Source organism: Acanthochromis polyacanthus, chromosome 7 (genome assembly GCF_021347895.1).
Source record: "Acanthochromis polyacanthus isolate Apoly-LR-REF ecotype Palm Island chromosome 7, KAUST_Apoly_ChrSc, whole genome shotgun sequence".
Lineage (NCBI taxonomy): Eukaryota > Metazoa > Chordata > Actinopteri > Pomacentridae > Acanthochromis > Acanthochromis polyacanthus.
This window is the reverse complement of record NC_067119.1, coordinates 22239368-22265369: the sequence shown is the minus strand read 5'-3', so window position 1 is coordinate 22265369 and position 26002 is coordinate 22239368. Positions and strand designations below refer to the sequence as shown.

The following is a 26002-nucleotide window of genomic DNA, read 5'->3' as shown; positions in this document are numbered from 1 at the left end:
CTGTAGCTAGTTGCTCTTTTTTTAACCTCTTTTTTCAGTTTCTTTCAACGTAAATATGGGAATCAGAGAAATAGTCGCTGCTAATTTGCTGTGTCTGGAAACACAGAGCATGAAATTATTGTATTTCAGGGCGGAGACTCAAGGTAAGGTTTAAATTAAGTTTGAGATCACTCATTTAGTTGTGATAGTTTAAGCTGGGGTTTGTGTTTGTGTACAACTGGAAGAATGCCAACAGCACTGTCTATTCTTCCACTTAAGCATGCCTTTCTCTCAGATTCATTGATCAGAGAATGTGTTTTTGGCTAACAAATGTCTCCCCCACACACACACATATGCATATGCACACACACGTACCAACATCCAATCCCTATTCTCCCATTTTGTTTTTTGGGTCACACTCATCTGCAGCCTTATTACCCAGAGTCCTCTGTGGCAGCCCGACCAGCGCTCCGCTGATGGAGTGTTCTGTTTGTCACATCAGCACCCAGCACACGCTCAACCCAGCTCAGATCATCAGGAATTTCACCGATGGGAAACCTGCTCAGAATTCAGAAAAAGGCTGTGCATACATCTAATTGTGATGGAGTTTTCCACCTTGGCTCAACTGCTCTTTTTTTCTCTGCTGAGTCCTTCGACGAAACGTTCTTTCATCTCATCAGTGTAATTAACTGAAGAATTTAAATCAGCAATAACTGCGAAAAAAGACTCTTTTGCATGTTCAAATCAGGATGATTGGATTTTCTTCCCCCTTAATTACACATAATATATGTAGTATATTCCAACCATCAAACTGTGACTGTTTGAGTCTTCAGTGCAATAATGTAGTGATGATTACAATGAGCTGTAGGATTTCTATTTACATCTGCATCGTATCCATTATCATATCTTGTTTAATATATAGTGGGCATCGCTGCATACAAGTCAGACATCAGAATGAAGTGATATCATCTGTACGATTTCTGAACATCTGTTGAGTAGAAATGCCAGAGGCCCTTTTAGTAATAAACCATTTAACAGCTGTCTAATTGCTCTATGAATCAGCATAGTCTGTAAAATGGTCTAAGAGATGCAATGGATGTTCTCCTCTCTTATTCTTAATTTCTTATGTCTCCGTCTGTTAGAGCAACTTAACAGCGTATCACCAGTTTTTATATGTTCCCAAAGCTGCATCCTTCCTTCCAAATGAGAAACAAATGTGACTGTATGAGAGCCACATGTACAGATGACGCCTCTGCTCAACTCCAGAACTGCCTTTCTGAGTTTTCAGCGCCGTTATAGATTCTACTGCTGCGTGTTTTGTTTGTTGGTTTGTTTGTTTTGGTGGTTTTTGCCATTAAATATTTGCTGGTTGTACTAAAAAAGATCTCTTTCATAGATAGGCAAGCTCTGAAAAAACACATACAGTGCATTTATAATGAATGGCTTCTTGAATCGCAGCTCAAGTTCAACACATATTGGTTGGTTGACTCCCCTGCAAAGAACTGACAGGCTATTATGCAAACAGGCATTAATCCATTGAGTCAACTATCATCAGAACAGAAGAGCGGGCACAGCAGGGCCCATATTTTCAGGACCGCTTAACTTTAGATGTCTGTGAAATCAGTGAGACGTAGAATGATATGAAACATGCTTATTAGGATGTTTTCATGTCTTGCTTTCCTGTTGCATCAGATGTTGAAAGTAAACATTTTTTCCCATGAATGCCAAGTTTATTTCACAGCCTCGGTGTAGATGATCTTGAGGCTGCGTGTTTCCGTGTTGATTCCTGTTAGATAAACTGTGCAACCAGATTGTGAGTCGTCTCTGTTTACACTGCTAATCAAGTTACACCCAGAGGCAAATTGTTTGTACAGGCTGTACTGGAAGTAACACTGTGCTTAGGAAAGCAACTTTTTGGTTTTTTAGCCAGTTGTAGAAGGGGGATTTGTAACTTTTTCCGCCATTAACAAAAACTTGTAGCTGGGACAACCTCCTCATCAGCAGAGAGAAGAGGAGGGGGAGGAGGGAACAGCAAATGTTGTTTTGGAGCAGGCAGTTTCAAGATGCCCCTGGACCAGAGGATACTGGGAGCAGTATTTCTTTTCTCCTGTGTGCTGTATATGTGCTTATGAGCTTGCATGCACGCGTCTGTAGATGTGATTCATCCATGCCCGCATGTGATTCATCCGTGTCTGTTTAGTGTGTATGTCCCACTTTCTTTGCAAGCATTTTCAGCGAGGAACAGACACAGTTAAGCTGGTATGGATGGCGAGATGGTGTAAAGATCTTACAGGTGCAGGAAAACCAGGAAAACATTTGCACTCAGAGTCTCATATTTCAGACTGTATGCATGAATGAACCTTTGCTGTCTTGATGACTGAGCATCAAAAATGAAATATACACTGGGTAAAAAAAACAAAACAAAAAGGTGACACATGCATTGTCACCACGCTGTCATCTGTCACCCACTGCCCACTTCAGCAAACCGCTGTTTTACAACACTGATACATTCTTAGTTGTGACACCGGCAATTACTCATCTGAAAACCAAAACACAGTGTGACAAGGTGTACAATTGTTCATGCTAAATTATTTACTGAGCCACAAGCTTTTGTAAACTTCAGCACCAATTAATCTCAAGAACCTCTTTTGTGTGAGAGCTTAATCGTTTGCTAATTAGCGTCCTTGCTAACAGACACTCTCAGTGGAAATATACGATTACATAGCCCATCGACAGGCTCAGTAAACAAAGGCTGTTTGCCAAAATGCCAAAGCAGTTGTTGTAAAGCTGTGGAGGGGCAAATCTATCACTTGTGTGGGTGGTGTGTGTGTGCTTGTAGCTCACTGTATGCAAGTGTGTGTTAATATTTATGTGACAAAAGAGAGAAATTGTACCAAAGAGGAAAGAGAGAGGGATTTTCACAGTGATTGTGATGTTTGTTAAGTGAATATGCAGGTTGTTTTAAATTGGCAGCACTGAGAATCCACTGCAGCCGGGAGGAGATGTCCTTAGATGACTTGATGCTGCAAAACTGGGAGGAAGCACCTGTTGGGGGAAGTGAATGATAGCGTTTCAGAAGGAGGGATCCTAACTAACTGTGTTTTACAATGCAATTGTGTGGTTTCCGCCTTTAATGGTTTGTAGTCCTTGCAATAAACAGGGGTCACCAAATTTCTTAGATGGTCTGGAGGGTCAAAAGATACACAGTGTTCTAAGTTTAAAACAAAAAGCAGAAACTGAATCAGATTCCTTCAGGAGATTTATTTCTTTCCTCTCCCAGTAATCATCTCATAGCCTCTTAGCTGTGACCTTTCGGAGGAGTGAGTAAAGCTACTTAACTGTATATAAAGTAAGTAAAACAGGCAAAGGCTAAATCTTGACCAGCTACAGATATAAAATGCTGCTTACACACTGATGCAACACTATTGACAGTAGCTGCAAGAGTTACAGTAACCTCTCCCTCTGTTTAGCTTCTCCAGTTTGTCTCATATCAAGGTATCAGTGATTATGAGATCGGTGGATGAGATAAAAAATTTGGTGGAGGTAATTCCGAAGAATCAAGTTGACCGAAATCTGCAATCAAACTTTGAAAAAGACACAAAAAAAACCTCACCTCTTTTGTCTCAGCCTCACTTCCATCTGCCTCGTCTCCCTGTCTGGATCAGATCATTTGCTCTCCTGAATGTAGTTGTACGTTCCAGTGATGGAGTGCAACGTGCTGGGGCTCCGTTTTGATTGTCACCACAGGCCCGCAGATTACACTGAGCCACAGTCAGTGGAAAAGGAGCTGAGTTCCCCATGATGGACTATCCACAGCCTTCAGCCAGCCTGCCTCCCCCGGCAAAGAGCCAGCGGAGGAAACCTGCTAGTCAGTCAATCCTTCAGTCAGTCAGCCAGCTGGTCAACGAGCCAGCCAGTCCATCAGTCAGCCCAACCGTCACCAAGTTTACCAGCCTGTATCAGACAGGTTTCAAACCATTTTCACTACTCCGGGGCTTATCCCCTTCTTTTTGGGGGGGGAATAAAAAAGGGGGCTGGGGTGACCTACTTATGATCGGACAGCAGCTCCCTGCAGTACAATTGAAGCCGTTACGCCATGTCCCACCTGAGGCTTCTGGAAGTTCATATTGCTAGGAAAGAGAAAGGAGAGATTGTAGAAAATGTTGATGAATTAGAAATACCAAATTATGGCAATTGTTAGTCAATGTTTAAAGCTGCAAAAAAAACGATTACTTACATTAATATGTTTTTAATAAATCAATTGATCTGACTTTTGTGAGCCAATCACAGTATCCCAGAAAGAGAGAAGGTGATGTTGGAAATCTATCTATCTATCCTTGATTACGCTTACTGTCAATTTAACTAATAATGCTGCTTTTTATTCATCTTCTTACACTTAATTTGTATGACTGGAAACACTTGTTAATCTATTTGCTGCTGTTTTTACTATTATACACCAAAGCATCTATCTATCTATCTATCTATCTATCTATCTATCTATCTATCTATCTATCTATCTATCTATCTGGGAGCATAACAACAAACAAGTGACTCAATCACATCATGTTAATCTGATGTTCTTTTTACATAACATGACCTCTTAACCTTTACATTCTCTTCATCTCCTCCTTGCTTTCTCTTCCTCGCCGGCGCTCTCTCTCCTCCTCCCTCCTCCTCCTTCCTCCTCCTGGAACATGGTTATCGCCTGTGAGTGGTTGTCATGGTGATCGACCCCGAGGGACTCATCCCAAAACCAAAAGTTCTGCTCGTCTGAAATAGAACCTCTGCCTCTCTCCGGGGGGAAGGTGCTTCATTTGGCACATGAGGGGGAAGCAGAGGGAGAGGAAGAATGAAGGAGAGATGTCTCAGTCAAGGAGAGAGAGAGGGAGGACAAGGGGGGAGACAGAGAGAGGGAGAGAGAAAAGAGAGAGAGAGAGAGAGAATGAGGCAGCATGCATCCATTCCAACTGGGTCACATCGCGAGAGCATTGCGTAAGCGTAAACACTGCTGCCCCTGTGTTATGCCCTTAGCTCACACGCACGCACGCACGCACGCACGCACGCACACACAATCTGTGTCTTTCCACAGCTTACGACTGTCTGGGAATCAGCCGTTTTGTATGACAGTCTGTAGTGTTTTTTTTTTTTTCACATCCTGGATGGCACCAAGCTGTGGTTCATCTCTTTTTCTCTTGTGCACTCTCTCTTGTGATAAGTACATTGTGACAGTGGATTGAACCCTCTTCTCTGTTAGCTGCCAAGCTGGACAGCAGCATGACATAGCACTTCTTCCCTGCTGCATATCCAAAAGCACACACACACACACAGAGGCAGCGATGTGGGAAGAAGACTGTGTTTCTCCAATCATTATGGACTCCAGTTTTTGTAAAGCAGGAATGTAAATGTACTGAAGCTGCTCGTGATCATGGGAAAGGTCATACCACTCCACGAACACACGTGTGTTACTCCAACAGGTCATCATTTGTACTTTCCTGCTCATCACCGTCACTGTCCTCCTGCGCTTTATTTATCTGACATCTGACTTCCCAAAGGTTTCCAGTCGGTGCTTGCATTAAAGCTCGCCTACGTCTTATCAGATCAGGCCTACGAGCTCCCCGCTCCTTGCTGGGTGTGTTTGTTATGTAGAGGCCCTCGGTAGTGCTCGACTCCCCGCAAGTTTGGAAATTTTAACACCTATGCAAATAAACACGGCGCATGGAAATGCAATTCATATTTGCGAGAGTTGTTTGCGCAGTGCGCTGCGTGTGCGTCGGTAGAGGGTGTGATTGTCTATAAAAGGAACAGCCAAAGCCAGTTGTTTAAAATCCTAGTTGGACGGTTTCAAATCCCCCCCTTATGCACTGAGAGAGGAGAATAGAGGGAGGGAGTGCGGATGTGAGTGTGTGTGTGTGTGTGTGTGTGTGTGTGTGTGTGTCAGTCTGTCTGCATGTCAGGAGAGTCTTTCCAATCAGGGAAAAGGATGGACAGACAGACAGGGTGCAGACAGACAGACAGACTAGTAGAGCATGAGGAGAGACAGAGTGGAGCAGAGAGAAAGAGAGAGGAGAGTGGGTGGAGTTACATGCTGAGGAGGCGTGGCCACGCAGCTGTCACTCACTGGCGGTTGCCATGGTGAGCGGGCGGTCCCGAACAGCGGGGCATCCAATGAGAGCGGACGCTGCTTGTGTCACCATGGTGACGGGGCTGTGCCCAGGGAGGTTGTGATGGGTTGACAGGTGCGTGACAATCGGAGCTCTCTGCAAGCATGTACGCCAAAGGCAAGAGTAGCAACGTGCCGTCCGACAGCCAAGCCAGAGAAAAGTAAGTTTTATTTATGGGGGAGGAAACCGCGGCTGTGAGGGAAGTTCATGAGCGGCCGGGGGCAGTCGCACACTGAGCTGCGGTAGGGGAGGGCACAAGGCGAAACAGTGAGCGGCGTGGGGCTCTCTGCTCAGCTCTGCACGGCGTGGAAAGTTGGCTGCTTCATTTATTGGAGGAAAGATAGGCATTTTTTACCAGCGAGGGTTTTATTCCCGCTAGAAGATTAGAACGAAACGCGCGCTTTCTGCCTCACATGTTCAATTTGATTTCATGTTTCATCCTCGTCTTGTCATGTCTTGGCATTTTTCTCTGCACGCTGTCTGCTTTGAATGTAGCATTTTGAACATGACGCTGTAATTTTGCGCTTTATTATTATAATTTTATTGTTTAGTGTTTTGTAAACACGCAGATCCACGATGTCGGTGGGAAAGTCCACGCATTTCACTGCTGCTGTGTTTGGAGGTGTCGCTTTTCCAAAATTAAAAAAAAGAAGATTGTGGTTGCGTTGAATGTCCCTGAGATTTTAGTGTTGTGACAGCAGACTTGTCATCCTCGTCCATCCGGCTGTTTTGAGCCATATTGAAGATGTCCAGCGATTTGTGTGTTTACATGTAAGCCAGGAAAGATCAGCAGTTGTTGTTGTTTTTTTAGTTGGAAATGCTTGTCATGGCTGAGCTGTGTTTTGTTATTTACTTTAAAGGATTCATGGGCTCAGACATGAGTTTGACCCACAAATTGAAGCAATGAAGCTGCTTTTCCTTGTCAGACATTATAGGATTAAGACAGTTTTGTTATTACCTTAACTTTTTTTTTTTTTTTTTTTTAAAAACACTCCACATGGTAATATGTGAAATTTGGGACACTGTCTGTTCACTCTACTTTGCAGCATTGCACCTTTTCTGATGTCATGCATGAGATAAAAACTGAAAATTTAAATGATTCTGTAAAAGTGACCTTCAACTAGCTTTGACTGTTCACTACTTTTTTGGGCGCTCAGGGTCAGTTATCAGAGTTCATAGATCAGCTCACACTGGGGAAGGAGGTGATTGATGATGATGTGCCATCACTGTGAACAGACTAAAACATTTACGGTCTTTTGTCTCTGTGGCCGGGACCTCTGCAACCAATTAGAGATTCATGGAGGGAGAGAAAAAGAAAAGAAATGCATTTAAAAAAGCAAGAGAGAGAGAGAGAGAGAGAGAGAGAGAGATCCAGTTGCTTTTAACTGGAGCTGCCATAACCTGGATGTCTGAGCATCCACACAGATGAAGAGCCTAATAGTCTGATAGACCCACACAAAGATAATAAACACAGACAGCCCTCACATCTAACTTGTGTTTTTCAGCTCGTGCCACCTGTGAGAGCAGTTTAGGGTTATTTGTCCTGTGAAGATGTCCATAAAAGACAAGATTAATCATCTCGCTCCGACTCCGAGCTACCGCCGCGCATTTATTCTGTCTTTTGAATCCAGTTCACTCATGTTTGTCAACAGTGTGATTGAGAGTTCATCTGCATCCCTCGAGTCCCATTCTTTATTCTGAATCGATATGAAAAGGACTGAGGAGTGAGGCTCCATCGCTGCCTTGTTGCATACTAACACAGGCAGAGATGGGAGATACTCTGTGTGATCACATGCATACATCTTTGTGTGTGGGAGCGTTAGATTTTCTGCAGTTTGCTGAGATAGAGTCACATTATGGGCTATTCTGTGTTTCTATAGGTGCATGGTTTGGTGATCTATAGCTTTGATCCCAGGTTAGAGAAGCTTGAACTGTCCTTTAAAAAAAAGGAGGCAGGTAATGATGAGACCCTGACTTAATGTAGCTTTTGTGTTGTTGTTGAGTTGTGTGTACAGCATCTTGTCCTGATATTTCAGATTATTATTTCCTGAACATGTACACAAATTTACATACAAGGAGATACTAGTCTCTCTAAAACTGAAAGAGGCAAGATTCTTCTTGCACACTAAACTTCTTCTTATTCCTCTCTGATTGTTTGATTTGTACTTCCGTGTTGTCGCAGATCATTTCGTTATCTGTGTTTACATTTCAATGCAAGTTCCATTGGGCGTTACTGCCAAGGCCACGGCAGAAGAGAGGAACAGGCGACGAGAAAAACACCAGATGAAAAGGCGGTGAAACGCGAAAAAATCAAGCCAGCCGAAGTTTCATTTGTCTCTTAACAAGCAGCCTTGTGTGTATCAGAGAAGCTGAGCAGGACCAGCGCTGCCGAGTCTTCAGTTGTTTCTCATTTCTGCAGCGCAGCAGGGGATCAGAGAGTGGGAGAGACAGAGGGCAACAACAGACTGAGGGAAAGAAGGAGGAGGGGAGAGAGCAGGACTGAGGGAATTTGCTGGATCATTAGTTTACAGTGTTGTAGTATTGACCTCAGAATGGACCCCCACAGACACGGGGCTCTGGCGTCTCACCCATGTAGATGTAGAGGAGTTCTAAATGCAACTGACCTCTATGCAGGAGTGTTCACTGCTTGTTGCGTGTGTGCGATAAGCATCTGATTTGTGTGGTATGTCCTTGCTGCAAAAGGATTTTGGGAACATTTTTGTCCCCCTCCACCAGTGTGAGGTACACCATAGATTTGTAAATGTTTATCTGGTGGTTTTGTAGATTTTAGACTTGGAGATAAATTGTAATGTTGCCTGATACAAATGCAGCTTGCTTCAGAAGAATCACAAAATGTTGCATTTTTGATAAACGTGCACATTTTCAGGATGTTGAATCTGCCAGAGATGCCAAAACTTAATAATGTAAATAGATTTTTTGCAGCCATTTAAAGTCTGTGTCCACACTATAAAAATATAATCCTCAAAATGTCATACTAATAATTGTAATGTTTCACAACTTAACATTCTTTCTGCAGTTTAATTTACCTGCAAGACTGTTGTAAATGTTATGCTGAGTGTTGCCCCTTGTGGAGAGATTATATTAAAAAACACCTGAGTTTTCTCCAAGCCTTATTTTTTTCATAGATTGCAAAGTAAACAAACTCCGACTGCATAAAATATTAGAAACGCATTTCACTGAATGTGGCAAAGGCTGATAACCGTTATTGATTCCCTTTATTAAATATGCGGCTTTCTCAGAGAATATGCAGAGAAAGAGAAGTAAATGAGTTGGATGTTTTGACTGAATCATAAAAATATCAACAAAACATACTGTCTTACTTATCCTAAATGGCGTCGTCCCTTGCAGAGAGTTCCACTTGCATGTGTCACATCTGGGAGATACACACGTGGACAAAATTGTTGGTACCCCTCAGTTAAAGAAGGAAAAACCCACAATTCTCACTGAAATCACTTGAAACTCACAAAAGTAACAATGAATAAAAATTTATTGAAAATTAAATAATCAAAATCAGCCATCACTTTTGAATTGTTGATTAACATAATTATTTAAAAAAACAAACTAATGAAATAGGGCTGGACAAAAATGATGGTACCCATAACTTAATATTTTGTTGCACAACCTTTTGAGGCAATCACTGCAATTAAACGATTTCTGTATTTGTCAATGAGCGTTCTGCAGCTGTCAACAGGTATTTTGGCCCACTCCTCATGAGCAAACAGCTCCAGTTGTCTCAGGTTTGATGGGTGTCTTCTCCAAATGGCATGTTTCAGCTCCTTCCACATATGTTCAATGGGATTCAGATCTGGGCTCATAGAAAGCCACTTTAGAATAGTCCAACGCTTTTCTCTCAGCCATTCTTGGGTGTTTTTGGCTGTGTGTTTTGGATCGTTGTCCTGTTGGAAGACCCATGACCTGCGACTGAGACCAAGCTTTCTGACACTAGGCAGCACATTTCTCTCCAGAATGCCTTGATAGTCTTCAGATTTCATCGTACCTTGCACACTTTCAAGACACCCTGTGCCAGATGCAGCAAAGCAGCCCCAAAACATTACTGAGCCTCCTCCATGTTTCACCGTAGGGACAGTGTTCTTTTCTTCGTATGCTTGGTTTTTGAGTCTATGAACATAGAGTTGATGTGCCTTACCAAAAAGCTCCAGTTTGGTCTCATCTGTCCAAAGGACATTCTCCCAGAAGCTTTGTGGCTTGTCAACATGCATTTTTGCAAATTCCAGTCTGGCTTTTTTATGAGTTTTTTTCAGCAGTGGTGTCCTCCTTGGTCGTCTCCCATGAAGTCCACTTTGGCTCAAACAACGACGAATGGTGCGATCTGACACTGATGTACCTTGGCCTTGGAGTTCACCTTTAATTTCTTTGGAGGTTGCTCTGGGCTCTTTGGATACAATTCCAACGATCCGTCTCTTCAATTTGTCATCAATTTTCCTCTTGCGGCCACGTCCAGGGAGGTTGGCTACTGTCCCGTGGGTCTTGAACTTCTGAATAATATGAGCCACTGTTGTCACAGGAACTTCAAGCTGTTTAGAGATGGTCTTATAGCCTTTACCTTTAAGATGTTTGTCTATAATTTTTTTTCGGATGTCCTGGGACAATTCTCTCCTTCGCTTTCTGTTGTCCATGTTCAGTGTGGTACACACCTTTTCACCAAACAGCAGGGTGACTACTTGTCTCCCTTTAAATAGGCAGACTGACTGATTATGAGTTTGGAAACACCTGTGATGTCAATTAAATGACACACCTGAGTTAATCATGTCACTCTGGTCAAATAGTTTTCAATCTTTTATAGAGGTACCATCATTTTTGTCCAGGCCTGTTTCATTAGTTTGTTTTTTTAAATAATTATGTTAATCAACAATTCAAAAGTAATGGCTGTTTTTGATTATTTAATTTTCAATAAATTTTTATTTATTGTTACTTTTGTGAGTTTCAAGTGATTTCAGTGAGAATTGTGGGTTTTTCCTTCTTTAACTGAGGGGTACCAACAATTTTGTCCACGTGTGTATCTGCTTCTACAAATACTGCAGGGGCACATTAGTTCAGTACACACGAATGGAATTTTGTTTCTGGTTCTCAAAGCTTCAAAAGATTACATTTCAAAAACTGAATGGAAACATGTCTGTGCAGTACCAAGGTCCCTGATCCAGCTATCAATAGATTTAGACTGTTTAGCTCCAGTCACAAACTGCTGGCAGTAACGTCAATGGATTCTGCTAAGTAAAAGTCAAGAACATGCCTTCAATATTTATAGCATGCCCGTGTTTTTAAATAAAATCCTGATGATTCATTTTTGGATACGTCTTCGTCGCATGTATTTATAGTTCATGTATGTGTGTGCTGGGAATATAAAGCAGTCTTTCAACCTATACAGCCATAGTGAACACTCTCTCTGGCTCTGAGACAACAACACCGTCCACGTCTCCACTCTCTCTCGCTCTGCCTGGGTCTACCTGTGTTATGGTCCGCACTTGATTTTGATTCGGAGCGACAGTACACAACCACCGACTGTGTACTGCAGTTGTTCAACGAGTGTATGTTTCAGTCACTGGCAGTTAGAGGACACATTCCACATAGTTCTGGGATTGTGGTCCTGACTGAGTTGCATTGCAGCACATAGTGCACATTCCTTTTCCCCCTTTTCTGTGCATATACCGAACCATAGAACAAACTCTCCCTAAAATGCACAGACACGAACACGAATTTTTTTTAGCAGACATACAGCACCTTATTTTATTTTTATTTAGTTTTTTTTCCACACCATTTTAATAAACACAAACTGCAAACTCACAGTTGCAAAAATAAAGTCTGTAGTTCAGGTGCCAACCATCAGTCTGGTGCAGACTTAAGCATTTCTAGTCCTGTAAGGATCATCATTCTACACACATACATACACGACACACACACAGCTACTTCTGAACCGAGACACCTCAGAATCCTGCCAGGAGGCTGCCAATGCAGCATTGCGCAGACTGAGGCAAAGCAGTGCATGCTGGGAGTGTTTATCCGACAGAGGCAATTCAGGCTGCCACTCTGGCTCTGACAGTGAGTCGCATTACAGGGAAACTACAATAAAAATAGAGCAGTATCTCACACACACATATGCTGTGTGCTCACAATGCATTGCATCAACTGTGCAGGGAATCAGATTTTGTCCTTGCCAGCTGCCACCTGATGAATGTAATTGATGAGATTTTTGTTTGTTTACTGCATTTCGTCGTCCTTGAGAAATGACGGCGGTGCGCTCATTAGAGCAAAGAGGGAAACCATTTGTTATAGCATGAACAAAAGAATGTAGCCAGAGGATAAACATATGTTGCTGGTCAACTTGGCAGGTGAAATGAGAGACTGTTTATGCAGAACGAGCATGAAACTTGAATGGTGGAAGAAATTTGAAAGTTCAGCAGCTGAAATGAGTCGACGGGCAAGGAGGAGTTTTTTTTCCATGTAGGTCAGACAGGGTCAGTTGTCCTGCAGGACCTCATGGTCTAATGCTCCATAATGGCTACGTGTCGGACCTCTGCACTCGGCATACATCTCACTCTCTCTGTGGATCACTTACACTGGTAAGTGGCCACACCTGGGTCTGCTGGCTTGAGTCCAGTGCACACCATACAGAGAAGCCACGTGGAGCTTAAGCTACTCTTTCCTGTTTAAGTCGGCAGAAAACAGTATAAAAATGTGCAGTTTTATGTGTGCGTATCCACACTTTGCTGCTTTGGGTCAACTGAGAGCATACTGCATGTGTAAATCTGTAATCCCATCTGAGCTGTCTGCTCACAGCACTTTCCCCATATGTTTCATCCCTCAAAATCAACCTCCATCTGTCTGTCACGCTGCCTGTGCGAATGTGAACTACAACATCCAGTGATCATTACACAGCTAATAGCCTCTCCGCCTCTCATGGGATGCTTGTGAACAACTGCGAGAACACGGAGAACTGTCACTGCTCCCTCTTGTTGTCTTTCACCAACACTGACGGCCGGCGAGAGAATTTAAAACTGGTGCCAGTGAATGTAATCCTCATGGTGTTTTAGATTAGCATCAATCTGGGATTACAAGAAAACCAGAGACGAAATTGAGCCCTCATGTGTTTTCTTTTCTTTGCGGGTGTACAGAGCTGTCTTCAAACGAAACTGATGATGACAGTTTGACAAGGCTCTGATAGAAAACACTTTTTAACCTGCTGAACACATAGAGACTGTTAAAAGTCCTCTTTTATCTGCTGGCATCCCTCCTAGTCTGTCTCTTATCCCCACCGCCAGAGATGTAACTTGCCACAGAACTGCTATCAAAGCAGCGGCCTCTTATTGAGCTGTATGAGGCGTCGGGGGGAGGCAGCCTTTGATCGACGTAGGCAGAAGAAGGGGTGACGTGTCAATCAACAGACAGGACCCTGTGGAAGACGCCCTCACAGGACGCCTCAGGGTCCTTGGGAAGGATCGACGTGACAAAAGGTCTCCGTCGGCATCAGATAGCATGTAGGAGAGGAGGGGAAGAGGGGGGAGAGGGCACAGCATCCGGAAAGTCTTTTATCACTCCCCTCAAAAGACGGAGGGTACGGATGAGTGAGTTTATCACCTGGTGCTGGTCCCTTAGGACCCCATGGGTGTCCCTGAATGCTTCAGTTTTAATTAGAAACACGCCATCACATCCTATCTTTTCCATTTTTTCTCTCTTCTCTTCTCTTCTCTTCTCTTCTCTTCTCTTCTCTTCTCTTCTCTTCTCTTCTCTTCTCTTCTCTTCTCTTCTCTTCTCTTCTCTTCTCTTCTCTTCTCTTCTCTTCTCTTCTCTTCCCTCTTCTCTTCTCTTCTCTTCTCTTCCCTCTTCTCTTCTCTGCAATAGTTACACTGTATCTGGTTTGTCTTTAGGATTAAGATATTGACATTTGGAGGAGTGAAGAATTCCGAAACTTGCAAAGTCGGGGTGCATTTCATAGCACGCTTTGTTGACCATGACTGGAAACTACGATCCATGCTGTCAGGCTTTGTTCACGTTGTTAGTGGTGGATCTTGTGGTTTCGTCTGCAAGTTTTTTTGTTGCCCCTGGTGACACTAAACATGCAGCGCTTTGCTCCAAACCACAGCACAGTTAGGGATGCTCTCCCTCAAAGCGCTTCCTGTAACCTGAGAGCTGCAGCTAAAAGTAAATGCTGTCGCTGGAAACAACAGTCACAGGCTCGGTTGAAGAGGGCTGTTATATGTATGTCAGGTGTCTGATTTGAACATTTGTGTTTGTCAGTGAAAAAGAGCATCCTCTTTTATTCACATCATCCATCTAGCAGTCTATATTTGTCCTTCTTTTCCCACGGATCAGTCTTATCAGCCTGTCTTCTGCCACGGATGCATTTACAACAGCTCTTGTGCTTCACCCGTGTAACTTGCATCGCTATTGTAGGTGCCGTAGCGTAACTGCGGATGCTGGTGTGCCCCCCCTGCCTGGTGAGCAGAGTGGAGGTTGGTTAGAGGCCTCTCTGCTGATATTCCTCCATCATTGATATGCAAGCTGCATCGCACAGGCGCTAGCGCAAGGTTAAGCATGCGTGACGGCCAGGCTTAGGAACTGCTTCAGACACTCTCTCTCTCTGTATCCCTCTCCCTCCTGCACCCACACACATTATTTTACTTTCTCTTCTCTGTACATAGCCCCCCTCCCAAGCTCCTCTTTGTCTTGCACTTGTCTCTCTTGTCTGTTTTGTGAAGTCAAGCCACAGAGTTGTTCACTTTAATTTTCTGTAAGTCTGCCATGCTTAGATGACAGGCTGCCTGCCCACTGATCCCTGTAAAGTCCACAATGACACTTTCTCTCCTCCTAAACCAAGGCAGTGCATTCTCATTCTTAGTATTCAAATTGCTGACATGGACTTCTTGACTTTTTCGGCCCTACTAAATCCCATTTTTCAACCAGAGACAAGCAGCAAGGATAAATGAGTGGCACCAGGCGTGTGGCAGGACAGCAGTAGGACTACTCGCTCCAGCGTTGGATGTATACTAACAGGGAATATGTACAACTAGTGCATGCCTTTTCATCTTTTCTTACTGTGTGTTTTGTTATTAAATGATGTTATTCATTTGCAGGCATCTTGCTGCATAAATTTTACTGCTCGCAGAAGGAAATATTTCTCTGAATGGTTAGTCATTTATTTATACTTCCTCCAGAGCCTCCGTGCAGGCCTTAATAACATCACATTCTTCCCCAAATTGCTTCAGATTGCCTTCATCTGTATCGTTTTTTTTCTCGATCTCATCTTGAAGCTTTGTTGTTCAAAAGAATAGAGGCCTATTAGAGCCCCGTAGAAAGGAATTCTAATCCTATAAGATTAGAGCAGTGCAGTTCTCTCAGTCGTCTCCTTCTGTTTTTCTTTTTTTTTTTTGTAAAAGTTGCTGTTGATTGTGGAATGTTGCATTGTGTGAGCTGAACAATGACGCCGAGCCGCTGGACGGTCACATTCCAGGTCCTGCATAACCCACTACTGTACTAACACAGAGAATGGCAGCTAAAAAAAATACCTCAACACCACTGTGTTGGTGTGTGTGTGTAAAAATGAATGTCGGTGTGACTAAAAATAATAGAAGAGAGGAAAAAAGAATATGATCATCGAGTAAAACAGAATAAGGAAATTGGGCACAGCAATGATTGCATGTCGGAAATCAGTGCACAATTTACTATCCCTAAACCTGTTTACTGAGCAGTGTGATTTTACATTTATTCCCTTATCAGATTCATATTGTCAGGACCAACCTAATCAAAGCAACACAGGAACAATGCAGTTTCTGTGTTTTCTACGTTGAGCTTTTGCTGGTGAAGATACTGACTTTCTGTGTGTGTGTCTTTTCGCACTATGTCATTTGTGTTGCCACCAAGTGTGTATTTAAGACCTCTTTTTTTTTTTTTTTTTTTACAGCATTCTCATTTTAAAACAAGTCCCTGAAAACATTAAGAGAAGCAACCAGAGACCGCTTTTCCAACCAATTGAAGTTAACACAGGCCTAATTAGCCTGATAGCTAAACTGAGAAAATCGAGCTGGAGACAGGGACAAGCAAAATGCTGGGTCAAGCCATTTTTTCCCCCCATTATACCATGCTGTTATGAATTCAATATCTTCTGCTTTTGACTATAGGTTGGAAAAAACAAGAACTTTAAAGACATCAAACTGGGCTTAGGGAAATCGTGAGATGTATTTTTTAGTATTTGAAAAGAGGTTATAGCAGTCTACAATAAAGAAAATATAGCTAATAATAAAGAGTCTTTTATATAAAAACAACAATTTGTTAAAATGTATTCTGTTATATTGAAAAATATTTTGAATTATTACATCTACGGTCAGTGATATAAATTAAATGCAGACATCTTGACAGAATATGTACACAACACAGAGATGAGGATTTTTAGTTACATTTACAGCAGCTCAGTGCTACATGTACACTCACAGTCCATTTTACTCCCCTTTTCCCAAGAAACTCTGGGGGAAAAAAAGATTTAGAATACAGTAATTAACCTTGTATGATCACTAAGTGTTGCCATCAAAGTTCTCTCTGTAAACAGCAGTTTAATATTCTGGGCTTTATGGCTGTATTGCATTCAAGATTTACTGTAATAGCTTGTAGAGAAAGTTGAACAAGGGAAATACTCCTAAAAATCATTGGTGTTCTTTCAGCTGTGAAATTAAACAAACTCCCCACGAGAGGTGACTCAATCTAAACAAATCAAAGGCAATGAAATGGAACTCAAATTAAGAAAGTGATGGATTTGCCGGCGCTTTTATTTGATCTATCCACTTTACATGCTCTGCAAACAAATTACGGTGGTTTCTTGCTGGCTGAGACCTTTGTGTAAATTACAGATGTACATATAGAGGACACAAGTGGGTTTTTTTCCCCAGTTTGACTGTTGGTAAACAGTGAGTTTACTCATCACGCTCTTTCACCATCTCTCTCTGTTTCTTCCCCGTCTCTGATAAGCTGGCATTTCCTGTTATCTTAGCCCTGGGCATTGTTGTCTGCTCTGCGAGACAGTCGACTCTCTGCACTGCTGACAGAACAAGAACTGTTTCACTTTGTCTGATTGTGTTGGCATGAGGCGGGGGGTGCTTCCTTTCTAATGTCTGTTCAAATTGTAATTGCAGCAGTTCTAATTTGCTGTATTCAACATACAAGGTGGGGAACAAATATCCTGCCAGAAGCACCAGCAGTCAGTCAGTATCGTCTGTTAGGCACCAACCACTGAACTCATATTTCCACTGATGCACAAACTAAATGGTGAATTTAAAAAATACGCTTCGACTACAACCACTCCACTAGGATGTGAGCTGTAACACATGTTGGATGTTAGCAAGTAGCATGGATGAAAAATGTGTTAAATAAAATGATTGGTGGATAAATAAATAATACCAAACACTACCGAGTTTCAGGTTTCAAGTAGTGAGGATTTTCTGCCGTTCTTTGCGTTTCATAGTGAATTGAATGCTTTTGGTTTCAGTTTTGCACAGCTTTCTGACATTTTATAGGCTAGAGCACAGCTACCAGATGAAAGATTAATTAAAATAACTGTAAGGAACCACCTGAGAATAACTTGCATCCAGAGAAGATCCACTTTTTCTCATAGTTTACAGTCAAGTAGTTGTTTTCACATTGTTCTATGTGTATCTGAACATCACTTTCTAATTTCTGTATTTAATGTTTAATGCTGAGAGCTTGATGGGTATATTTTATGTCTAAATTCACACCCCTTCTTCTCTGTTAAACTGCCTTTGAAGTATTTATTGCAGTGAGGTGTCACATATAACTACACAGCTTGACCTCTCCGACAATGCTAGCTGCTTTTGATGCAAATCATTTTAGGTTTACCTCAGATGTTATAAAGGTAGTTACAACTTGCATACGGTTGTGTTTAAACACCCATCGCTCCTGTTTAAATTACTCATGAACTCATCATTGCATAGGTATGTCAAAATCCAGATAGGTGGATATCTATGCAATGACTGGATACGGTTGAATGAGTCGCTAAGTCCTATCATTTATTAACATAGACCTACCACACCAAATAAACAGCAGAACTTATCCTTTTCAATGACATTTATTGTTTTCTTGTGTGGGAAAGAGTAATGCACTTTTGAAATTACTGCAATTTTCTGTGTTGTTTCCCACATAGGGCTGATATCTCCTTATGTGTATGAAAAATAAGCACAGAGTAATGTCACTAAGCAGATATTTTTTCAGAATATTCCACTTTTGTAGTTCTGATATTGCCAAAATTCAGAGAATCTCAAGACTTAGACCTCTCTACTGCCAGCATTTTATGGTGAGATGCATGTAAAAACATGACATTTTCATAATGCAGATTTTGTTTGCCTTGATATCAGGGCTAAAATCTGCAAGTAAAAGAAATGCAAGATCTGGAGAACCAAACGAGATACAGCATGGATGGTTCACCAGCAGAATGGCCAAGATCAGAAATGAAAAAGTTGCAAAATTACCTTAAACTGCCTAGAATCCATAGTTCTAATGTAACTGTTGTTATTCATATGACTAATAATAAACTTTGTGTCGTCATTAATAACAGTCCAGTGAACGCAAAATGTTCACAGCCTCAAACCTAACATGCAAGCATACGATAACGAACTCTAACATTTCTCTAGAATAAAGAATCTGCTTGGACATTAGCTAAATCAGAATATACTATCAGTGTATATGAATTAGATTTTTTAATGTAACCTTTATTTTCTAAACTGCCTCTAAATGACATTCTGTCTTTTTTAATTTAAATTAATGAATGTTGCTTGTGCATTACTAAACACTTAGTTGACTTTCTTCTCTGTTAGACTTCAGTGTTTCCCCTCCTATGTGACCGACGAGGCGGGCCGCCTCGCTGGTATAGGCCACTGCCTTATTACAATTTTGCCGACATTGCCACCTCACTGGTCCGCGCCAAACAAACAAACAAACAAAAAGTAATGCTAAATATTAGAAAGCATTGACACATAAGTCCGGTATATTCGCCGCTGAAATCAACAAGCCAGAATGGCAGCCTTTTCTCGCTGTGGCTGAAGACAGCAGGTACATCCCCGTTGCGGACAAGAAGCGTCAGTGCTCCATGGTTTCGTTTTTAAGGGCTAAAAGCAGGTGTGTATCACAGACATATGTCAAATTAAGTATCAAAACTATCGCATGTTATCAAAATAAAGTGAGCAACGCAGTGTAGGCATCGATCCTTGAGTTTGCTTACTGTTTTGTTGTCCGCGGCGATACGAATTGACAGTGACTGTAAAAATGGCTCCCGTTAAAACATTTAGGCACGACAAAACCCGTTCTCACGAACGAGACAAATGATTTCAACGGAATATAAAGTTCCTAGTTTCTTTTGATAAAATGATTTATAGAGTGCCCGAAATTATATCACTCAATGGCAAAACAAATTCTGTAATTTCAATGGTTCAGCGTCTCGCGGGCGGGCCGTTTTGATATCTGCATAAGCATTTTTCAAAATAGAACAACACTGCCAACGCGGTTATAGAAACACTATACACCCATGGAAAGCTTAGATTGATCAACATTAATCCCCACTTATATTTGATTTGCCTCATGTAATAAAGAGAGCATGTGTTCAAATTTGGTGTTTGTGTTTTCAAGAATGTTTACTTAAAGTCTTTAATTCAGCTGCCTGACACATATCACAGTGCAAAATTATGTATTCTAACTCAAGGTTAACAACTGGTATTCTAAAGAAGTTATTTCTTTGTTCAAAAAGGTAACAGTTTTGAAAAAAGAACTAACTCCTTCAGAAAACCAGTTGTTAACCCAGAGTTGAAGTTTTCTTTCACATTTTTAAGTAAAATGAAGGTCATGACAAAACCTTTTTATTATAAATAAAAATGAAGTGGGAATTTGGTACCTAACATGTAGTTGTTTTTAGAAAAAAAGTAAAAGTCACCACTTGATTCCAGATTCAAGTCCTTTGTCATCTTTTTCAAATTTGTAATAAGAACTGATGTGGCATTTTGGAATGGCTTGTGGAAATCTGACCAGAATATAATAGACTGGACTAGTTGACATGTTTTGATCGCAAGGACAAGTGGGTTTATATTTGTCATATTTTCTCCCTATCACTAATTTTTCGAAAAGAAACATAAAAATTTTATTTAAGTTTTTGGAAATGACTACAAATACAACAAAATGTGCTCCAAATTGTGCCAGAATGCCCCATTTTGCATCTTGATTTTCAAACTTTTTATGGGGGGGGGGGGCACCCTTGCCTACACCCCACCACCTCACAGCCATTTCAACCCAGGGGAAACAGTGGACTTGTGTCCTGTCTGTCTGCTGTTTTACAGTCACATCTGCTCATAGCCAGTTTTGGGTGTAGCCTTTTGAGGACGCAGTGTGGTCTGTCCTTGGAGCTCAGGGTGGAGATTTGCAGCTACAGTTGGACTTGTGGTCAGACTATCTTGATAAGATGGCTGCTATCAGTCTCTGTCCTGTAGCTTTGGGTTATTGCATGAGCTGACATTATTCGTCTCATAGTTGTAATTCACTGTAGTTCAGTGATCTGTTTGTCCATTTGCAGAAAGATAGTGGACATATGTTGCCTCTGTTGACAGTTGCTAAACTGTGGATGGTTTTCTCTTGTAGCATCAGTGTAAATGGAATACTTTTGGGCTTTTAGAGCTATTTTAATAACTCTGTTTGGGTTCTGTTCTGCATTTATCACTATAAGGCAAATATTCTAAATATTGAGTGGCCAAGAGACGGAACCCAAGCCAGGATGCTAATATAAATACATTAAACTTAACAATGTTGTTCCTGGGCATCCATTAAACAAGTTCTAACTCAAACATTATTATCTCTGTTATTTCAGTGTTTGTCTTTCAAGTGAGTCTTTTACAGCATTTATTTTCACCTTGTATTGGACTGTCCCAAGGGTGGGGAGAGGGAGGGGAGGATTGTGGGATCTCTAGTTAATGAAAGGTAAACACAAGGTCTACAGCGAGGTGAGCCAGAGAATGCGGGATTCTTCCTCTCTGTCAGGATATGAGCTTCATTCTTTGGACTTATACTTTTACGCATGACATTTCACCTCGGGCAAATTCTTCTCATTGCTGGAGGAAACTTGCACTGTAACTTGCTGTGTTTCCAGTCATGTTCAATTTTGCACGTCTTCTATGTGGACATTTCATTTTAATGTTTTTAATCAGCTAATTGCAGAAAGAATCCTGTCTGAACATCACACCTCATCTCTCAGATAACTCGAGTGTTTGCCCCGACAGCCACCTGTAATGTCGTAGAGATTTTGATTTGCGATGCTGGTCAGCCTCTCACACGATTCTGAAGTAAGCCAGTAAACCATTCTTAGCCTACGCTGCTCTTTGCCAAGCCAGTACTGGAGCATTCAGGCCTGTCACCCAGCCAAAGCTCCACTGAGGGCTTTACTATGTGTTGTGGAAGCGAGAGGGATAAAGGCTACGACAAACATTTGCTCAGCAAAGCAGCATGTGAGACCATCTCAGTGGAGACAAAAGTGAGAACACGAGCAGATAAAGCTCAGTTTATTTGACTACGAGTGTCTCTCCTCCGGCTGTTTCCATGCTGGATTATGACACGTGTTTTGTTAATCTTCAAAGCTGTAGTGAACTTTTCACTGCTCCTCCCAACTCTCAACTACACACCGAACCTCGCAACGGACGTGTACGCAGAGAATATACTTCATAGGAATATCTTTATCCAAGTGCTCTGTCTTTGGCTGGAGCCATTAGAGTGATCCCAGGGGATACTGTGGAAGGGTAATGGAGAATATAGATTTAACTTGTGACCATCAGCAAAAATGCCAATTAGAAATGCATCAGTGAGCAGGCAGCAATAGAGCCACAGCACACAGCCAGTTGGGGATTAATTGAAGGCATGTGTTGGAGTGAGACGATGCTAGAAGTTAAAGAATCTCGTGGAAGTGTTCTTTCAGTTTTGCCAAGCAGTAAAGCATCTCAGTTTTGCTAGTTTTCTGTCATTTAAGTTGTGAGAGAAGCACATTACTAGGAAACACTTCCAGTATGGAAGCACCACAACGTTTGTGAGATGAGCCTGTAACAGGACTGTCACCCTGAAACTGGGGATTGTGTCCTGTATGGGATCTGTACTCTCAATTTTCTATTTCATATTGGTTAGGTTTTGGAAATATGGTTTGAGTTAAAATACAACCCTTTTACAACATGTTTGAATCTTTTCCTGTACTTTCTGGGTCGCCAGGGTGACAAATCCAGTTCCAGCCAATATGTGATTGGTTGGCTACAAAAGGAGAGTCCGTAAAGACAAAGACATGTTGATTTAAAATATATTTGTGATCACAAACCAGCATAATCTACAAGAAAATATGTTTTCCTTAAAACATAACTGAAAGGGCAGCTTAGTTGTACAGCTGGTATGATGCCATAAACTTCCTTCTCAAGTTGGTTTTCGTGGTATTTGAGGCACTTGCCGTCATTGTAATATGCAATCATGACAATCTTTTGAGTAAATAACACTACAAAGCCTCTCTAAACCCAAGTGATCAATCTGTCTTTGAAAATCGAATGAAGTGTCTCATTCGCTGATTTCAATTCAGTCCTTTTCTCAAGCTGTTTGCAAGTCACACATTCAGCTCCGCTTCGACAAATCCAGTGTTACAGTAGGTGTGTGACAGCAGCAAGGCCGTTCATAACATTGTCCTTTTCAGTTTTGCTCACAGGCTGCAGCATCACTCCTCTCCTGCTCCATGCTGACCTCCCCTTGCAGCTCCTTTCATTAATCATTTACTCTCTACCCCTCCGTCTTTCTCTCCGGCTTTCTTTCGGTCTCCCTCCTCTTCTGTCCCATTGGTCTCTCTCTTCCTTTCTGCCCTCTGGATCTCTTGTTGCTGCTAATCTTTATCTCTTTATCTTTCACTCTATTGCTACATCTTTATCTCTCTGTTGGCTGGTAAATTACCTATCTTTGTCCTTCTCTCAATACCATCAGCATGTTCCTACACATTCCATAAACTCCCTCTTTTCTGGGTTTTTTTGTACACTTCCTTGTGGGTATGTGTATGCTTTGCTTGCAGAAGAATAGCTCAAACAAAGCATACACTTTATGCAACTAACAGCACTTTCAAACAATTAATTTGCTCAAACCTTAGCTGTTCAACTCCCCTCCACGGATTCATTAAAACTATACTTTTGCCTAATGAAAATGCATCAAGGATTAGTCTAGTGGAACGCAATTTTCCATATAAAGTGATTTGGCTATGATCCTGGTGTTGTACCTTTCCCAGACAAGGTGTGTGCATAAATAGTCCTGTTTTGAAGATGCTCTTCCCTGTATAAAGGTTCCATAGTCCCCATGGTTGTTTGGGCTCTTGTTTTTCTTTCCTTCGTTGTTTTCCTGAAGCTCTGCGTATAAGATGAATTATTCAGCATTGTAATGGGTCTATATTTGTCGTTGTTTATCTTGCCTCAGTGCCCCCACCACCCTCATTGCTGCCCCACCACCATCTCTCTCCCAGCTTTCGTCTGTCTGTCTGTCTGTCTGTCTGTCTGTCTGTCTGTCTGAGCAGGGCTGCTCTCTACCCGCAGAGGATGCTCCGCTTTAATGAATGAAGTGCAGTCATTTAGCAGGGCTCTTAATGGCACATAAAGCCCCACTGCTAGGCTTGATTAATCAGGGAAAGTGTTTGGCTGTCACACACAGGGCTGTCCTCAGTGGGGGCACCAGCTTGATCGCTGCGCTCTCTCTTTTATGGCGGGGTCCCTCTCTGTTCTCGCCAGAGTTGTCAGGAGCCTGAGCTGCCAAAGCTTTCGGGGACTCGACTGGAGAGTGAGAGATCGCTTGGCTTGGCTGTAGGCCGGCCATGATAATGTTGACGATCCCACCTCTGAGTCAAAAGTTCGTGGCCTGCAGCTCTGTGGCGGTGAGCTGTGAAGTCATTGACAACACCTCAGTCGGTGAGCAAGGGTACCAACAAGCAGGAGTAAACCAGCGTAAACAACAGCTCTTTACCGCTGTCTCATGCAAGAAAGCCAGACTTCTCCTGAGCTAGGTCAGTTTACTTGCTGATTTTTTGCAGATACAGATGGGAGTCCAATTAAAGAAAATACGTGAACCCTTAAACCCCTACGTAGTGAGGGGATCTGGTGGCTCTTGTATGCTGTTGGGTGTGTTTTCCTGGCATGGTTTTGGTCCACTTTTCCCTTTTCAACACAAATCAGTATAAAATCGCTCTGAGTGGTCACCTTTATCCTGTCATGAAACATTTCTATCTCTTTAAAATGGTCCCTTCTAGGATGACAGTAGAGCACAGGTTGTGACTGAATGGTTTGATGAGGATGAAAATGATGGAAATCATATGTTATGACCGTCCCCAGTCATCAGATCTCGAACCAGTTTAACACTCATGGAAGATTTTGGACTAACATGTGAGACATCAGTCTGCACCACCATCATGAAAACACCAAATGAGAGAATATCTTGTAGAAGAATGGGGTTAATCCCTATTAGAGCACCTTATTTTGATTCTTCCTTTGATTTGTCACCCTTCAATATATTAGTGTTTGTGCATGTCCAAAAAAACGCAGTACTGAAATGCCAACGTAGTTTTCAGGTAATTTAGAAACACTGTCACGATCACATAGTTTGTCAAAGCTGTCTTATACATTCTGAAGTGTCCACTTTAGTATTCTTGATCACATTGATTTAAAAAGCAAATCAAATAACCGTTTATGCTAAAAAAAATATATATATATATTATACTAATGATGCTAATTCATAATGTTAATTGTAATTAGTATTAATATGGCTCAGTTATGAACAGGGTAGCTGCCTCTGTACTTGTGGTTACTGCCATCGCTGTCTGTATTGCATCAGTCACATATGCTGCAAAATTATGTAATACAGCAAAGAGTCTGAAAAATCACGAAAACATTTGCCAAACAAGCTGCGCTGAGGAGTGCAAAAGTCGATCCTCACCAAGACTCTCTAAAACACATTGAGCAGGATTCGTAATTAACCACTGTACGTAACACAAATAAAGGACAGCACTCAAAATGGTGTGACTTTTACCGATCTGGAGCTCACTGCAGGGTTAATTTATTATATGGTGTTATTGCTGTCTAATCTGTGGGGAATTTAAGGGAGTCACATTATTTCTTTATTGCTTTATTGTTTTGTGTTCGCTCGCTTGAAAGCAAAGTGCTTCAAAGACACTAGAGCTCTCAGTAGGTACTTCACAGTGTCACTTTTACGAAAATTATTCTTTGCTGTGAGCACACACGGCACAGATTTAGGACGGTAATTTAGTCTTTTGTGGTAGGTAAGCATGTCCAAGAGATAATTACAGTATATAACTTCCTGTCTGTGACTTAGTTCAAGCTAGGATTACTTCTCCATTGTTATTCCTGCTCACACAGAACTCATTGAAATTCATTTATAAAAATATAATGAAATCCGGTGCATACTCCAAGGCATACTACGTCTATGTATCTTTCATTGCATCCTTTTCTGTATGTTATGTTTGCAGCACAGTGTATAGTCATTTGTGTGTTTTTTTTCTCTTGGAAAGCGGGTCTGCTTTAGCCTGACTGTTTTCGTTGCGGGGTTTTGTGTTAATTTGCAGAAGGAGGGCACAGCAGGGTGCTTGGCTAACCGAGACACCGCTCAGTGAGAATCCCTAACATTAGAATATGAAAGTTTACAGATCTCACGAGTATTCATCTTGGGGCTCATCCGCGAGCACCCATCACCTCCATCCTCCCGATCTGCCTTTTTTCTCTCTCTCTAATCCCCCTTCTTCTCTCTCTTCCCGTCTCCAGAACCTTTCATCTCACTCT

General features: G+C 41.8%; 1 protein-coding gene across 2 annotated transcripts in view; it reads left to right on the top strand.

Annotated features, from left to right (window-relative positions):
- The first annotated feature begins 6069 nt into the window (after positions 1 to 6069).
- The window catches only part of ssbp2a (single stranded DNA binding protein 2a), a 57785-nt gene continuing 37852 nt past the window's right edge, over positions 6070 to 26002 (top strand). Inside the window, exon 1 of one of the 2 annotated variants that reach the window (XM_022193043.2) lies at positions 6070 to 6300. In XM_022193043.2, the coding sequence (XP_022048735.2) occupies positions 6245 to 6300 (56 nt within the window). In that variant the 5' untranslated portion in view covers positions 6070 to 6244. Of the gene's footprint in view, positions 6301 to 12617; positions 12740 to 26002 lie in introns of those variants that run through there. The other variant, XM_022193034.2, reaches the window with a different exon arrangement.